Source organism: Mesoplodon mirus (assembly GCF_964341445.2).
Source record: "Mesoplodon mirus genome assembly, chromosome: 19".
Taxonomy (NCBI): Eukaryota; Metazoa; Chordata; class Mammalia; order Artiodactyla; family Ziphiidae; genus Mesoplodon; species Mesoplodon mirus.
In genome coordinates, this window is record NC_138995.1 from 52,448,015 (window position 1) to 52,466,244 (window position 18,230).

At 55.4% G+C, this 18,230-nt stretch overlaps 1 protein-coding gene across 3 annotated transcripts; it reads right to left on the reverse strand.

Annotated features, from left to right (window-relative positions):
• Positions 1-390: 390 nt before the first annotated feature.
• On the reverse strand, positions 391-12,557 carry LRFN1 (leucine rich repeat and fibronectin type III domain containing 1). Of its 3 annotated transcripts, XM_082606815.1 has the most exons (5): positions 12,482-12,557; positions 10,006-10,038; positions 7,750-7,804; positions 5,893-7,335; positions 391-2,095 (listed from the first exon to the last, which is right to left on the reverse strand). In XM_082606815.1, the coding sequence occupies exons 4-5, from the start codon at positions 7,296-7,298 to the stop codon at positions 1,183-1,185; spliced, it is 2,319 nt and encodes a 772-aa protein (XP_082462941.1). In that variant the 5' UTR covers positions 7,299-7,335; positions 7,750-7,804; positions 10,006-10,038; positions 12,482-12,557; the 3' UTR covers positions 391-1,182. The 3 variants fall into 3 exon arrangements, with proteins under 3 accessions (XP_082462941.1, XP_082462942.1, XP_082462943.1); XM_082606816.1 differs by lacking the exon at positions 12,482-12,557 and having other exon boundaries at positions 10,006-10,116; XM_082606817.1 differs by lacking the exon at positions 12,482-12,557 and having other exon boundaries at positions 9,835-10,081.
• Between the last annotated feature and the right edge of the window lie 5,673 nt (positions 12,558-18,230).

The window sequence follows — 18,230 nt, forward strand, 5'->3', positions numbered from 1 at the left end:
CCGGGATCGGGGCACGAACCCGTGTCCCCTGCATCGGCAGGCGGACTCTCAACCACTGCGCCACCAGGGAAGCCCTGTTGTGAGGATTAAACGAATTAAGTGCTTGGCACACAGCAAGCACTCACTAAACCTTAGCTATTGTTTGTGCCTTTGGGGTTTTGTTTGTGTTTTGTTTTTGACATATTATTCCCCACCTCTAAGTCTCTCAGAGGGTAGGAAACTGTCTGCAAATCTCCCTGGGCCCAGTTAGCTGTCCTACCTTCAGTCTCACTTAAGAGCCCTTATGCTGTAATCTAGGTCACCCTCCCCCTCAACCTCCCCAAGACACATGGACACACACAGAGGTCAGCAGAGTGGCCTCAGACACAGAAAATAGTTTAATTCTCCTGCGGCGGAGGGTCCCGGCTCCGGTAGGGAGGGGGATTTGGTTTTGGATTTTGTTCATGTGGGGATTTATTTGGGGGTTAAGAGGAAGGAATAGGGGAGAGTCTGGTCCTTCCAGTGGGACCTGCCCGGGAGAATGTGTACTGGGGAGATATAATCTGGAGAGACAAGGAGGCTGGACGCAATACGGGAGCGCAGAGGGAGAAGAGATGAGAGACAAACAAGGAAGGACGTAAGACAGAGACGACAGAGGGCGGGACAGAGACAAACGAAGGGAACAGAGAAAGGGGCACCCCAAGCCAGACCCGATGGGACCAGGGAATTGAATGGGGTGGGGGTGGGGGCTTTGGAGGCCGCCGCGGGACAGAATAGGATCTAGTCCAGCCAGATACAAGAAATGGGTCCCTCGCCCCTGCCCCGGGTCCCGGGCGGGGGGAGGGGGCTCGTGTCTCAGTGCTGCAGTGTCGGGGGGCCCTGCCCCTCCCCGCGCTTCGCTGTGTAAGGCACCGGCTCCAGCGAGGTCCGCGAGCGCGCGGGGGGAGGGGCAGGAGGGGGGCTTAAAGTCCGTGGGGGAGAGGAGCTCGGCGGCCCACCCTCAAACCCCCCTGAGCGCGGGGGCGTGACTTCGAGCCGCAGCCCAGGCCGCCCACCCCCTCCAGGGAGGAGAAGGGCACGCCTCCCCTGCAGTCCGACGTCGTGGCTCGGCGCTTTGTCCCCCGAGTCCTGCCCCGGCGTCCGGCGTCCGGGCGGCTGGGCGTTTGTCCGCGGCACCCAGGCGTCCCGGCGCCCGCCAGCCGCTCACACGGTACTCTCCAGCATCCACTCGGTGCTGGTAAAGGCCAGGCGCGCCCTGGCGGAGCCCAGCCCCAGGTCTCCGTCCTCCCCGGCCGCGCCCCCTCCGACCCCGTCCAGGTGCGGCGTGGACCGGTGGCGCTTTGTCCGCCGGGCGCGGCGCGGGTAACTGTGGCTCTGGAAAAGCGCCCCGTAGTCCCCGTCAAACGAATAGCGCTGCTGCGGTCTCGGCCGGGCCGGGGCTTCCCCAGGAACCAGAGCTAAAGTGGGGGGAGCCGAAGCCAGCCGTCCCAGGGCCCCAGAACGGCTCCTCCGAGGGCCCGCCGCGGCCCGGGACTCCATCCCGGAGGTTTCCTCGGACGGCAGCAGGCACAACGAGGTGGCTGAGCCGCCCAGGGAGCGTCCAAGGACCGCCTCCGGTTCCGCGGAAGCCGTGTCGGCAGCCACGGCCTTTGCCTCGATGGCCACCGCCGCAGCAGCCGGAGCTGGCACCTCGCGCAGCGCCTCGTAGCGGTCTTGCGCCGGCGGGGGCGGGGCTTGCGTTGCGCCTGCGCCGGCGCCGTTGGTCTGAGAGCACACGTGGCTGACCCGCGGAGGCGACCTGGAGGTGCCCTTGACTCGGCGGCCATCCCCATCGCCGTAGACTTTGTAGCGGATCATGAGCAGAACTATGAAAACGAGGACGGAGGCGACAATGACACCCCCGATGGCGATGATCATGGTGCCGCCCAAGAAATGGGCCCTCAGTGGGCGACAGGGCGCGGGATCCCCCGCCGTGGTAAACTGCACGCAGCCCACCACTCGGGTGGCGGGCAGCGCCGTGGCCCCATCGTCGTAGACGGCCAGCACGCACAAGTCGTAGGCGCGGCCCGCTGCCAGATCATTCACCAGGAAGGTCTGGCTGGTGGATGGGATCATCCTGCGGGAGGGGGCGGGATCAGCGCGGGGTTAGCTCCACTCTGAACCACGATGCTTCAGTTGCATGTCCCACCCGGGGGGACCAAACGATACATCCCTACCAGTGTCTCACCCTCTACTGGGACAACAGCAGCCATTCAAGCAACAAATTCTCACCCTCTCAGGACCTTTGATACAGCCCATGCCCCTTATCTGCATGCCCCACCCTCAGACCCACCTCCGGTCCGTGTCTCATCACCTACTAGGATAATTTTAGCCATTCATCTACCCTCATCTACATATCCTGGCCCCTGCCAGGGAGGAATGCTACAGTTTTTATGCCCTGCCCTCAAGGGGCGTGCTCCCTAGCAGTGTCTCATTCCTACTAGGACAAATGCCGTTCAAACGTTCTTATCTACATATTCCCACCTTTAAGGGGATGGATGCTACAGGCCACGCCCCCTTACCTGCATGCCCCACCCTCACTCAAGTGGACAATGAGGTCACCTCACACCCCGTCTTACTCCTACTGGGGCAATGGGTGCTCTTCTAGTTCCTCTCTTCTACACATTCCTGTCCTTTTGGGGAAACCATGATACAGACCACTCCCCCTCATCTGTACATCCCTGGGTATACACATCTCGTAGCTGCATCTATCTTCTGGGACAATTTCCAAGCCCCTCAACTACATATTTCCGCCTACTAAGGGGCCAGGGCTAAAGGCCACTTCCCTTCTGATTGACAGGTGCCTTCCAAGCCACACCCCACAACGGTCCACTGGAGATGGTTCCCCTACTGTGCCTAGGACCATGTCCACTCTTTGCATGTCCTGCACGTGTCCAGGTAACAAAGGCAACCACTCTGTGCATGCCCTGCCCCTATACTGCCTGAAGTCACTAAATCATGCCCCCTGGTAAGTTTCATCCATAATTGGGGCAAATGTAGCCAAGAAAGCATGCTTCTTTCTTGCTATGGGCCCCTGCCCTCAAATGAGCAGCAGTGTAGAGAAGTGGTTAAGCTGACAAAGTCTGAGAGCCATGATGCCAGGGTTTGAGTTCTCTTCTGCTCCTTGCTAGCTCTGTGACCTCAGGCAAGTTTCTTAACCTCTCTGTGTCTCATTTCCCCCAAATGGGGGTATTAACAATTCCCACTCCATAGAGATGGCGTGAAGTATGATGAGTTAACATACCCAAAGCCTGGCACTTAATAATTTCACTAACAGCTTGCGTCCCACACGATGCTGGTCAGTAACCCTTGCTGTGGCTCACACTCTCCTGCCAGCTGTGCTCCTCCGCATCTATAAGGCCATTCCCACTAGGCCTTGCCCCTCTTCTGTTGGGCACGTCCCTTCCATGTCCAGCCTCGGCTAACCTGGGACTGCCACATCCACATAGATTTGCATGCACTCAATCTCGCAAGCTCTCCTCTCCCACAAAGTTCTTAGTGGGTCACCAGAGACAAGAACCGCCTCTTCATCTGCGTGGGGACGATGCTGCAGGAGCGCCACCTCCTCTAAAGGCCATGCCCCCATCTCTACAGGCCACCTTCTGGTCCTGAAACCCACCTCAGTTCCTCCATCTCCAGAAGGTTCCACCACCACCAAGAGCCATCCTCCCACCGAAAGACTTCAAGTAAGGCCCTCACCACCTCATAAAGGCCAACCACCTCTCCGGCTCTCCCCCTGCCTGCCATTTCACAGACCACTGCCCCGCCCCAATCCAACCTTGGGCCCCTGGCTGTAAGTCTTCCTCTTCCTTTCATCATCCCTTCTCAAAGAGCCTTGGATTCCTTTTGCTCCTTCCCCCAAAATAACCAGTTGCTAGGGGCTCCCCCCTTTTCAAGGACAGAGGCTGCCTCCTTAAGAAAGCTTGAGCCCATGTGTCTCTAATTGGCTGTAAGACCCAAGCAAGCAGCAGAGCAGGCTTCTGGTTGGTTGTCACCTCCGCCCATGGCGGCAGTGAGGAAGTTAACCCCTGCAGTGCTGTAGCACAGGTGCCTGCAATGGGGGACGGAGGATTGGAACTGTGGCCCTACAGGGAATGGAAGAGTCCCAGGGTCTGTTGCCCAGCTGGAGACAGAGGGCCACCAATGTCGGCATACATGCAGGGTCTGGGGACCTGTAAACCTCCCTCCACTCCATCATGTAGTGACCATGGGTTAGAGATAGAAGGAAAAGAAAAAGAGAGAGGTGGAGAATCACAGAAACCAAGAGCTGTTTACAGAAATGTATTATCCATCTCCCCTAATCCCTGCCTGGCAAACAGTAGGTGCTCGATAAACATGTGTTCAGTGTAAAAAGGGCAGAATTAGGTGTTAGAAGGGTAAGAACTGGAATCCTGGCTCTGCCTCTTTCTGTGTGACCTTGAGCAAGTGACTTCTCCCAACTGAGCCTCACTTTCCCTATCTGTAAAATGGGAGGGGGATCATGGCTGCCTCACAGGGGAGTTGGGAAGGTCGAATGGAGTAGAATCCTTGGTGGTACGTTATAAAAGTTTTTGTTTTGTTCATTTGTTTGCCTCAATGTTTGTAAGACTGGGCCGGTGTTTGATCCATCTCGGTAGGCCCGGGCCCAGCATGGAAACTGGCATGCAGTAGGCATTTATTCAGTGTTTGGTGACCAGATTCAAAAAGAGAGGAAAATGAGGATGACAGAGACAAGAGAAAAGGGAGGCAGCTACTCATTCAACCAACAATGGGAAAGTGCCTACTGTGTGCCAGGACCGTGGCCAAGAGAACACTGGGCAAGGTGAAGATGGAGCCCAAGAGGCAGACTTCTCATGCAGGTCTGAGCACCCCCAAGATCTGGGGTTGCCCACAGGTAGGGAAATGGCTCCACCCCCTCTGGCGCCCCCAAGTGAAGTCAAACAAGGATTAAGCATTCAGCGGGCACTCTACAGTGTGCCCAAGGCAGGCAGAGCCAGGATGAAGGAGAGATGTCCACAGAGACCACAACCACCTATCAAACTCTCCCACTGTGTGCCAGGTCTGTGGCTGTGAGCCACACTCAAGAACTACCCAGCTGGAGAGGCAACGCAAGGCCAAGGCTGTTAATTCATCGTGCACTGCCTCCTCCCTCTGGGCTGTGAGCTCCCTGAGGGCAGGGACTGCTCTCTTGGTCTCCCTGTGTCCCCTGCACCCAGCTCAGGCAGGGCCTAGCAGAGAGCAGGGGCTTAGTGCCTCATGAGGGCAGGAGGGAGAGAAGGTACAGACAGACAGAGACACGGCGAGAACAAGAGAAAAAGAGATGATGGGGGAAAGCAACTCTTTAACATCTGTCTACACCATACGTGTCTGTCCTCACGGGGGCAATGGCTTCTAACCCAATGGATGGTGGAAATAATTTGTATTTATATCTTTTTCTCATACTTTTCTGTTTCTATAATGTACCCAATGTATTGATACAGTAGTACTGGTATATAATTTCCAAATATAAATGTAACTGTAAATATACATGTGTGAGTATATTTCATGCTCTAGAATGTTTAACTGACAAGGTAGACAATCAGACACCTTTGGCGAGCAGTGATGTAGACCCTGAGCCCCATGAGAGCAGGGATCATGCTGGGCGCATTCACAGTTATAACTCCAGTGCCCAGCCCTGGTCTGGCTCATGTGGGTGCTAAACGAAGATATGCAAAATGCATGAAACACAAAGACAGTGAGACAGAAAGAGAGAGAGAAGGAAATATGGCAAATGAGAGCCGGAGAACACTCTACGTACCCATCTAGAACCCCAGCTGAGCAAGGAGGCCTAGTGAGCTGGCAGATGGGAGGGAGGGCCCCTGGGGTGAGAGGAGGTCCTGGGACTGCAGCACCCACCTGTAGACAAGGGAGTCATCTGCGGAGCTGTTGTACTGGACCTGGTACATGCGGATGCCAGGCACGGGCCTCTGGGCTGGCCAGCGGATGAGCACAGAGCTGGAGGTGAGCTCGGCAGCCACAAGCCGGCGCTCAGCCCCAGATTCATTGGCACCAGGTCGGCCAGGTGTGGCGATGTCCGAGGAGCCAGGCTCGGTGAGAGGTGGTGGGGCAGCCGGTGGGGGCGCCATCAGAGGCAGAGGCACCACGCACACCTCCACCGGTGCCGTGGCTTCCCCGGCGGCGTTGGAGGCGATGCAAGTGAACGTGCCACTGTCCCGCAAGGTGGTGATGGTTACATCCAGTGTCCCATCCCCCCGGACCCGGGTCCGGCTCGAGTTCCCCAGCAACCGCCCGTCAGGTGCCACCCAATGCACCACTGGCTCAGGGTCACCCACAGCGCGGCACCGCAGGCTGACCGCCTGGCCCTCCACCACCAGGGCCCGGCCGCCTGCCTGCCGAGTGATCAGTGGAGGTTCACACAGGAACTCCTCCTCGGGGATGGACCAGAAGTAGCGGTCGGTGAGGTGCTCAGGGGTGGCGCACGTCTCCAGGTCATCCTCCCTCGTCAGCCGCCGCAGCCAGAGCAGCTCGCAGTTGCAGTGCAGGGGGTTGCCGCCGAAGCTGACCGTGAGCGGCGTGGGTGGCTTTGGCCCGGGGCCTTGGGACCTCAGGAAGAGCCCATCAGGGGGCAGTTTATGCAGGCGGTTGGAGGTCATGTCCAGGCGAACCAGTTTGTGAAGCTGCACGAAGGTACCTTCGGCGATGTGGTCGATCAGGTTGTGGTCCAGCGTGAGGGTGTTCAGGTTCACCATCTGACCGACGGCCTCCCACGGCAGGGCCTCCAAGTTGTTGTAGGACAGATCCAGGTCCTCCACGGTGGAGAGAAAGGCGTCGAAGGCGGCCGACTCCACCCGGCGGATCTGGTTGTTGCCGAGGATCAGGTGGCGGAGGTTGCCCAAGCCGCGGAGCTGGTCGCCCCGGACCTCCGCCAAGCGGTTGCTGTCGAGGTGCAGGGCGCGGAGGGCGCGGAGGTCTGCAAAGGCGCCAGCCGCCACCTGGCCGATGGTGTTCCGGGAGAGGGTGAGGTGCACCAGGCTGGTCATGTTGGCGAAGTCTCGGCGGCGGACGGCCGCGATGAAGTTGTCGGTGAGCCGCAGCTCCACCACGCGCCGGTCGATGGCCGGCGGCACAAAGAGCAAGCCGGTCTTGGCGCACAGCATGGTCAGCGTGGGCGCCACGTTCTGGCAGATGCAGCGGCCGGGGCAGGGCTGGCCTCGAGATGCCCCCGCCCAGAGAAGCAGCAGAAAGGGCAGGGCAGCAGGCGGCAGCGAGAGGAGCGCCGAGGAGAAGGGGCCCGGAGCCATGGTGCAGGGGGAAGACGGGAGGAGTGGGAGGTGCGATCTGCAAGGAGGGAGGAGGGTCACCCAGGCGTAGGGCTTGACCACCAGCCTGGCCACCCTGGGATTTCCTGCTAGGAGTCCGGCCCAGATCCCTCCCTTCCTGACAAGCGGGTCCTATAGGACAGTGACAAGACTGATCATCAGCTGGCATGCACTTGTTAACAGATAACAGTATTTCCATGGCTGCTTGGTAAATTACCACTGCCCCACCTCTGAGTGTCCTACCCCCACCTCTGCCCCTCTTCTAGGAGCTCCCAGACCTCTTATAATCTCACAACCAGAGGGATGTCATCTGGCCCAGCCTGTGTCTTCCACTACCCATGATATAGTTTGAAAAATCACTGCTGACTAGGGCTTAAAGTCATGGATTTCAAAGCCATACTCCCTGGGTTCAAATTCCAGCTCTGCCACTTACTAGCTGTGTGACCTCGGGCAAGTGTCTGAACCTCTCTGAATCTCGGTTTCTTCATCTGTAAAGTGGAGATAAAAACAGGCCTTACCTCTGTGAGGATTAAATGGATTAATGAGCATGGTATACTCATAACAGTGCCCAACACATAAAATGTGTTCAATACATGTAAGTGGATAATTATTATTGTTATCATCATGTCCAATATGTGCCAGAGATAGAAATGTGCACTATTATTAAGAGCAAGGGCTTTAGATCAAATAGACTCAGGTTCAAGTCCTGGCTTCCCCAACTTGATAGCTCTGTGACCCCAAACCAATGATTTTCCCTAACTAGGCCATAATTTCCTGATTTGTAAAATGGTCTGATAATTGTACTGTCTTCATTGGGTTGCTGCAAGAGTTCAGTGAACTCATTCATAGGGGTCACTGAGCATGGGGCCTGGCACACAGTAAGTATTCAGTACATGTTAAGGGTAATACACCCCCGGCAATCTCTGGCTGTAGCAGAGGGGGTCTGAAGGTGGGAGAGGCTGAGAAAAACACGTCAGTCTCCCTGCTCAGTCTTGAGAAGTCTTTCTCATCCTGGGCTCTGCTGAGCTCCCACACAGGGGGCAGACTTTCATGCTCACATTAATGGGCACAACACAAGACCCCATATATGCCTACACACACACACACACACACACACACAAACACACTCACACACACACACACACAAAATCAGGCTGTGCCTCTGCTCCAGGCAAAACCTTCCGGCAGGGATTCCCCCTGCGGCAGCTGCAGCCCACGACATGTCAGCTCCCATCACAACACAGGGTGGGTGGGGGGTGAAGAGAAAAGGATGGGAAGGGGGGGTCCCTGAAACTGTTTTCACCCCACCCCATGCCCCAGTCCCTGCTGGCCCACCTCCCAGGAATCTACATTTGGGGCCTGGGGCCTGATGTGGCCTTGATCCTTCGGCCCATGGGGAGGGGGACTGTGGACACAGAGAAGGGACCAAGAGACAGACAGAGATGAGGGGGAGAAAGAGATGGACTCGCAGTTACAGAGAGACAGATTCAGAGAGAGAGACAAAGAGACAACAAGAGAAAGAATCTGAAAGAAAGGTGAAGAGACAGTAAGATTGAAGCAAAGAGAGACAGAAAAACTGGGTGGAGGAGACACACAGAAAAGAGAGACTGAGACACAGAGATGGAGAGGGGGAGAGACAGGAAGAGAAAGTAAGAGTGTTATAGAGACAGATAAAGACGGGAAGAAAGAGAGAGACTGAGGGAGACGGTGATGGGGCTGAAGAGAGAAAAAGGCTAAGTCAGGGCATCCCACCATCTCTGAGGCCCCCCACTAATTTGTCTTGCACTCCCTCCAGGACACTGCTCTACATCAGACAGAAAACCCTGGCCTGGGAGGTGGCGCTCCCAAGGTAGGAGGCCCAGCTCTGTACCTGCTTGGCAGTAGGGTCTCTAGGGCTCAGAACCACAATCTATGCAACGGGAAGTCCCACAGCTTGGGTGGGACTCAAGTTGAAACTGTAATAATAACACTGAAAATAGCTAACATTCATCGAGAGGCAGTGCAGCCTTGCCGGACAGAATCTGGCCCCAACCTTTCCAGGTTCACACCCCAATTCCCTGCTGTGTGACTTTAATCAGGTGACTTCCTCTCTTTGTGCCTCAGTGTGTTCATCTGTAAAACAAGGATGACAGCACCTGCCTCATAGGATTATTGTGAGGATTAGATGAGATAATACACTGTAACATGCTTAGAGTAGTTTCTGACAGAGTAAACACTATATAAATGTTAGCTGCTATTAGCATTAAATTATCATTTTCTCTGGCTTTTTCTCAGCCACCAGCAGGTCTGAGTATCAGGAGATTTTCCCATGTACATGCACATACACACACACAATGGTAAACCATATCCATGCCACTCTCCAAATGCAGGGTCATATCACGTCAGGAAACTCTTTTGCATCCTTTACAGATATGCGGAAACTTCCCTTTTCCGACCACTTGACTCGTCCTGAAAGGGGATGTCTCCAGGTCTGAGACCACCACCTACCACCCATGCCATGGTTCTTTCGAGCCCTTACCCAAACACGATGTTCCTGACCTTGTCACTACCCCCCAGCCTGGGGGGCACCTGGTCCCTGCCATACCCGCCACTAAAATCCATACAAGGCAGTGCTCCAGGCCTCCAGCTGGCTCAGAACGAGCCCAGTCACTCCACATCTCTCTCCCCAGCCTGTGGGACCCCCACTCACCTCTCTTCAGGGAATCAGGGCCTGGGCCAGTACCTGCAAAGGAACAAAACCGCACTGTTAACATTCTTCTGGCTCCTCTCCAGAGACCATCTCAGCCAAGGAAGTCCCTGGTGTGATCACTCTCTCAGCTCTCCTGCTGCAGATTCTGCATAGTCTCAGGTGGACCCAGAAAGTCATCTCTGGAAACGAAAGAGTCTGGGCCTAAGACTGTTCACCCTCCAAAACCCAAGAGTCTAGGACTTTTGTCCTTTGTCGTCTGGGGGCTCAAGAGGCTAAGAACCCCATCCTCCCCTTCCCTCAGATTCAAGAGTCCAGGTCTCAGTTACTTCCTTTCTCAAGACACAGGACTCTGGCCCCCCAGCCCTCTTCTCCTTCAAACCCAGGATTCTAGGCTCCCAGCCTCCTCCTTCCAGAATCCACATCCCAGTCCCCCAACTTCAAAGACCTGAACAGTACCAGGAGCTGGGGGAGGACCAGAGATTCTCATCTTCACCGTCACACCACTGTCACACCAACATGTGTGGCCATGCCAAAACCCACATGGGCCCACAACCCACGACTCTCCATCTGGATTTCCATGGACACAGCAGCATGATCTGTGTGCCCCCTGCCTACAATAGGCTCTTAGTCCAGGATGTGGGCACACTTGTATCCTTGGATTCCCAGCATACCACAGGTCATGCCATATGGGCCCCAATTCACTGGGCCCATAAGTGGGGTCAGCCTTGTGTCAAGGACACAGGCACATGTGCGTATATCATCCTGAATGTATGTATTTGAACATACACAACCCCACCCCCAGAGACCAACGTGAACACAAAAATGGACTCACAGTATAGACACATATCCTCAAGGTTGACACACTGACACACAACCACACATACAATATTGCCTTTTCCCTTGTACACTCACACACAGATGCACACACACTACAGTGAAACCCACGTGTCCCCAGGTGCGTGCACCTATAACAGATCTATCCTTGCACACTCACCAACACACAGGGGCACATACAAAGATACACAGGTACATGCTCTTAAATGCCCAAACACACTCATGCAACTTCACATATCCCCATGATGCATGGTCACAAAGCTGATACATTACTTCACCAACAGATGCACAAATGCACACACTTGCAAATACACACCTCACACACATACACAGAACCACAACGTGCACAGACACTTACAAGGCTGATACATACTCAAACAAGCACACAGGTACAGAAAGATCCACCTTTGCACAGACACTCCCAGATGTTCACTCATAACAGACATGCTCACACAACTGCCCTGGGAGGGATTTACACACTTACAAATACACACAAAATATTGAACCACAGTAGCACAGTCAACAGATAAGCAGAGAATCCCACTCACACACAGTCACGGACACACATGCCTCCCAGCCCTGAGGCACCCCCGCCCCACCTACTTCCCAGGCCAAAGAAATCCTAACATTCCTCCCTCCCAGCACAACCCCTCCCCAGCCAGGTCAGAGTTCAGCAGGTCGAATCTCAGAGGGTTGGGGGCCTGAGTCGTAGAGCATTGGTCCAAGGCAATCCTCCCACCAGCAGCCCAAAGGTCCCTCAGCCTGGCTATCTGGATGCAGGCAACTCCGGCCCCATCTGCGGAGATCTGGCCGGTGGGGGAGTGGGGTGGGATGGGTGGGAAAGGGCCAGGTCTGCGTCCCTCCCCTAGGGCCCATCTGTCCATCCCTCGGCCTCTCATCCCTCCATCTGTCCACCTACCGGCTGCCCATCCCCCCCCCCAGCCACCGGGAAGGGGAAGACATGGCCGTCTCCCCCAAGGACCGCCGAGGACCACCCCCCCCCCGGAGTTGACATGGACCGAGGAAGCGGCAAACTCCCCTCCCCCAAACCCACACAGAGGCCTGGTCCCACGAGGCGCTGAGCCCCAGCCCCCCGCCGGGAACCTGACATGGACGCACAGACACACACCCTCGGAGACATACAACCCGCAGACACACACACACACACACACACGCACAAATGGACACCCAAGCGGGCACACCCGGCTACACAGATCCTGGGATGGACATCCAACCCGGACACAAACACCCCACGCAGCTAGCCGCGCGAACACACTAGCTGCGGGGGGGTAGGGTGGGGGACCCACACCTGGGCACACAACCCACGCACACACACCTGCACACAGCCCCTCCGATGGGCGCGCGACAGCTCCCCAGACACACAGCAGGAGGGGCAGCCACCCGGGGGGACACACACGCACGGCAGGACACAGCACCTCGGCTCGACACCCGGCACACACCCGGATGGCCACACAAGCAGGGCGCCGCACACGCCGGCGCCGGGCACACAGAGGGCCGCGCGAGCGCACGCCGGGCCCGCCGCAGCGCCGCGGACACACACTCACACGCTCGCACGCTCACACCGGCGCTCACACCGGCGCCCCCGCCCGCCGCCTCCCTGGCCGCTGCGGGCCGCGCTCACCCATTCGGGGGGGGGGCCCGGGCCCGGCCCCGCCGCCGCTGCCTTGCTCCGCGCCATGGTGGGGGGAGGGCCGGGGGAGGGGGCGCGGTGCCGCGGGGCCGCCTCCCTCCCGCCTCCCGCCCTCCCTCCCGAGCCGCCGCCGAGCTCCGCCCTCCGCACCGCCCGCCGCCGGAGCCCCGCTGCCGCCACCGCCGCAAGCGGGGAGGAGACGCCGACCGGAGGGGCCGGGCAGGGGGGCCACACGCCCCCGCCCCCCGCCCCGGGGCCCGCCGCAGACCCCTCTCCCCTGCGGAGCTGCCGGCCCGCCCCCAACCCCTCCCCAGCCCCACCTCCAGCCCTGCCGGCTTCCCCGGAGACCACCAGACCACGCCCCGACTGGCATGGGGAACCCTTGAAGCCCCAGTGGAGACCTCGGATCGTGTCCCAATACCCAGGGGGACTCCAGATCATGCCTTACCTCCTTTGAGAACCCAGACCATGTTCCTCAGCCACCCAGGACCACAAATCATGTCCTACTCTCCTTGGTGACCTCAGACTCTGCCCCAAACCCATCAGGGACCTTAGTCTGTACCCCCAAATCTAAGGGGACCCCAGATCACATCCCAACATCCAAGGGGATCCACAGCACCCCCATCAGGGACCTTAAGTCATACTCCAACATTCAGGTGGACCCCAGATCACACCCCAACATCCAGAGAGGATTCAGACCATATGTCAACATCCAGGGAGACCCCAGATCGCGCCTTACTCCCTTTGGGGACCCAAACCATGTTCTACAGCCACTCAGGACCACAAACCATATCCCACTCCTTCCTGGGGACCCTCTATGTCCTTCTAACCTCTTGACCTCAAACCATTCCCTGCCCCCCAATAGGAACTCCAGACCACGTCTAACATCTAGGAGGCTCAAATATGTCTCTTACCCCCATGACCCTAAACGTTCCTGATTACCCCCATTAGATCCCAGATCATCCTCCCCTCCAAGGCACCCCTTGGTTTACAGAATGCCCAATTTGCTCCAGATTCTTGATCACCCTCTCCACCGTGCTGCCCTCCTGAGGACCCAGCCTCCTCCCCATTCCTATTCCCTCTCTTGAACCCTGAAGACCTTTCCCCCTCCCTGTGACTTCTGTGGAGTACAGAATGCCTTGTTCCTTCCTTGTTCAGACCCCTTTGCCCAACTCCTATCAAATAGCTGACCCCCAGCCCTTCTCCCACTGAGTATCTCAGGCCACTTTCCACCTCTTTTTGAGATATTCACTGGCCCCTAAACGCAGCAAGTCCTCCCCTCAAAATCTGTCTTATTGCAATTCCCCAGCTTCCTGGTGGCCCAAATCCCTCCCATTTTGAATCCCATTTGGATTCCAAGGTCTTCCCCTAAACCCCTTCCCTAAATTCTTCCTAGCCACATCATCACATGGAGCTTGCCCTGCCCCCCAGATCAAGGGCATCTCTGCAGAGCTTCCCTCTAGTGAACCTCCCTCTAGTGAAGCTCTAGTGAACGACGCACAACCATTAGATCCCCCTGGGGACACTCACAATCCCACCTCCCACCCCCTAGTCTTTAGATTTCATCATCACCACCACCATTACCACCACCACCCAGGCACCATCCCCACCTCTCACCCTGGTATTTGGTGCTCCCTGCCAGGATGTGGAGGACCAGGGCTGGGAGGACAGATGTGGGAGAATAATAACAGCAACAGCAAAAGGGGACACGTGTCCAACACTACTATGTACCAGGAGTGGATCTAAGGGCTTCACATATATGACTCCATTCACTCTTCATAGCAGCCAGATAAGGAAGTCGCATTATTATCCCCATTTCACAGATGAAGAAAACTGAGCCACAGAGAGGTTTAGTCACTTGCCTAAGGTCACACAGATGGTAAATGTCAGAACAAGGTGGAGGCAAAGGGGAAAGAAGGTGAGGGCAGGCCTGGAATGGATGGCAGTGGAAGGGGGCGGGGCGGTGAGAAGTTAATAATAAGAGAGACAAAGGTATACAGAGATGGAGAAACAAAGAACCTGAGCCCAGGCAGAGACAGCCTCACTCACAGAGCATATCTGGCCCTGTAAGCTCTGGCTCCTGCCCACCTCTTGACATCATCCCTCACCATGCTTGTCTTTCAGCCTCAATAATGAATTTTCTCTTCCTCCAACATACCACCTCATTCCAGTCCCTTGGCCTTTGCACTGTTTTCCCCTTCCATGGCTGATCCCATCTTTTCATTCAATTCTTAATTCAAATGTAATCTCTTCAGAGATCTCTTTCCCATGACCAATTTACATCCCCACCACCACCAATTCTCCTGATGTCTGCAGATTACTTTGAAATACTTTAAAAATAAAAATGGATTAATGGATGGATAGATGGATGGCTATGTGATAAAGCAAGTACGGTCAAAACATTAATGGTAGGGAATTCCCTGCCGGTCCAGTGGTTAAGACTCCAAGCTTCCAATGCAGGGGGCACAGGTTCAATCCCTGGTCAGGGAACTAAGATCCCACATGGCACATGGCGCAGCCAAAAAAAAAAAAAAAAAGTTAATGGTAGAATCTAGGTGATGGATATATGGGTGTTCACTGTAAAATTATTTCAACTTTGCTGTATGTTTGAAATGCTTCATGATAAATGTTGGTGGGGAAAAAAACAGAAGACTCTTCTAGAGACTAAAGAGGCAGCAATAAAAGAAAAAACTCAGATGGGTCCCACCATTTCTATCATCCCATCACCTCATTTTATTTCCTTCATAGCCCAATCACTCTTGCTAATACTCTTGTTTGCTTGTTTGTTTACCTATTTATTGTTTACTTGTTTATTGCTTATTGTCTAGTCATTGGAACGTAAGCCACCTGAGGGAGGTGGCATGGGCACCAATTTTCTCCAGTGTCCAGAGTAGTAATTGGCACCCAGTAGGTGCTCGGTAAACATGTGTTCTTGAACGCCTCTTAGGAGAGGGTCTGGAAGCTAGATCTGCTGCAGACTCACTGGAGAGCCCACATTCAGGAATAAACAGGATCTCCCAGCCTGGGGTCCCTGCAAGGGGAGAGATATACCCCAGAGGCAGGGGAATGCCCCATGAGGTCAGGGAATGTGAGATGGCCTGAAAAACAGGGCAACAGGTGGAAGCTGATAGTGTGATTAATTCCCTGGGGCCCTAATTCCTGACCTAGACCAGCTAATAGAGATCCAATCTAGTTCTTCAGCAACTTAGGCCCTGCCCCCAAGCATAGGCTCCACCTTCTGTCTCTAAGGGCCCACCCCACAGCAAAATCCCTGCCCTATCTGACCTAAATAAACAACACCCCTCGGGATATCTCTGGTGGTCCAGTGGTTAAGAATCCCCCTTCCAATGCCCGGGACACGGGTTCTATCCCTGGTTGGGGAACTAAGATCTCACATGCTGTGGGGCAACTAAGCCCACACGCCACAACTAGAGAGTGCATGTGCCACAACTACAGAGCCCACGCACTCTGGAGCCCGCAGACCACAACTACAGAGCCCTCATGCCACAACTACAGAGCCCACGCGGCCAGAGCCCACGAGCCACAACTAGAGAGAAGCCCACGCACCACCCCCCACAAGGAAAGATCCCGCATGCCGCAACTAAGACCCGAGGCAGCCAAAAATAAATAAATAAATAAATATTTTAAATAACACCCCTCAAGCCTAGGTCCCACCCTCACAGCCCAAGCCCCACCCCTTTACCTTAGTCACCACCCTAAAATTTATAACATTCATACTTCTTCAGTCTGGGCCCTGCCCCCACCTAAGCCCCACCCCTCCACCTTAGGCTCCACTCCAAAAGCATCAAGCTTTCAGCCTAGGCACTGGCCCTTCAGGCCTAGCTTGGGTACCCCATCCTCAGCTCCGACCTAACGTCCAGTCTTCACCTGTTCAACATAAGCCCTGCTCACATTCAAGGTTAGCAGGGAGAAGTGCCCCAGGAAAAGCCTATGGAGCCTGGATCTGTGGGAACTTAGAGGGGAGGTTGGCGGAAAGAGAGGAGGTGGCTCCCAGTTTGTACCGCCCCTCAAAGGCCTGGCCCCAAACCAAAAGCAACGCCCCATTGAGCCCACTTTGCATTGTACAGCGGTATTCTGTTCTGACCTCTTTGATTGGTCCCTCCACAAGCCCTCTACTCAAACCTACTCTGCATTGGACTGCCCCTCAGAGTCACCCTCTCTGATTGGTCCCTGCTTTCCAAATTCCTTGCTCCTGATTGGGCAAGTCCTTGCACATGCCTCTTTCTGATTGGATCGTTTGCAATCATGAACCTGGAGGCAGACAGTTCAACTGTGGTGTGGGGGGTAGTGGAAGGAGAAAGAGGAGGTAGAGGAAGAGGAGCGGGTTCCCTGAATCCCCTGCCTAAGAGAGGGAGTGGCCGTGGACCACAGGATAGCTTTGGGTTAAAGTTCTAACTGTACAGATCACTAGCTGTGTGGCTTTGAGCAACTGTTTTTGACTTCTGTGCCTCAGTTTCTTCATTTGTAAACTGGGGATAATACTGGTACCTTCTTCACGGGTTACTGTAGGAATTAAATTAATTAATACCTGTAAAGTGCTTATAGAAGTACCTGGCACATAGGAAGCCCTCAATCAAAGAATTGCTATTATTACCCATTTGATCATGTAAGTTCATGACCTTGGACAAGTCCTTCTGCTTCTCTGATCCCTGCAGAGCAGGAGTTGCTGACCTCTTCATTGAGTGACACGTCCTATCTCCTATCTCTAGCCTTCAGGAACTGAGGCTGTGCAGAGGGATGTGTAGAGACATCCCTAGCAAGAGAAATGGGATAGGGGCACCAGAATGGGTGAAAGAGAGGAGAGGCGCTCAACCCAACCCTCTCCCCCCAGAAAACTGAGGGCAGTGGGGATCTCTCTACAGTCCAGTGTAGAGCGATTCTATCCTGAATCCCTCATGGAAAGGGCTTGTCCTGACTGGGGACAAGGGGCAAGGGATGGGACAGAGTGGGGTGATGAGGACAGGGCATGTTAAGGCTGGGAAGGAAGGGGAAGGGTTGGAGCTGGGCTCCCAGGAATGACAGGGCCGGGGGAGGGGCAGCCAGGGCCCAAGGTCACTCTGTCATTGTTACCATGGCAACAGCCACCTCTCAACTGGGAACCTGGAAAAGGGTGGGAGGAGGGAGTTCCCAGGTCCCTGAATCTAGGGACACAGAGAGGAACAATCAGAGACCTGGAGGAGAAGCAGAGAGAGACAGTGATTTAACTCTGTGAAGACCTGCCCATCTCAGAATCCTCAGAGCCTGGTACACTGTGGGTGCTCAGTGAATGTCCCTCAGAAACAGAAAGCCTGAGAGAGTCAAATACCCAGAGATGACAGAGAAAGAAAGAAGAATCTCCAGACAGGGGCAGGCAGTGTCCCTTTCCTGCCTCCTCAACCTCATACTCCTCCGGGGTCCACTGAGAGTCCTGGATCCTCTTAATCTTCCCCAGACCTGGGCCCTCAGGCCTACCCAACTGCACAAACCACCCACCCCCAGCAACTCCCCAGCCCCTGAAGCTGTTATATTTCACTTTTATAGCAACTTCAACAACTTTTCTGCCTTTAAAATCTTCCTGCCTGGGGGCTCACTGAGAAAATTAGCATAGGTACAAGCTAATGCCTGCTAGGGTGGGAAGGTGAGAGGTGGGGAGACAGGCACTCTGCCTTCTTTACTCTCAGGGACACAGGTGTCCTTGTCCCCCTTGGGAGTGGCCCCTCCACAGATTCAGATGTCCCCC

Coding starts and splice junctions, on each gene's coding strand:
- LRFN1 (XM_082606815.1), bottom strand. CDS start 7,298: ATGGCTCCGGGCCCCTTCTCCTCGGCGCTCCTCTCGCTGCCGCCTGCT. Junction 2,096..5,892: donor GATGACTCCCTTGTCTACAG/GTGGGTGCTGCA, acceptor CCCCTCCCGCAG/GATGATCCCATCCACCAGCC.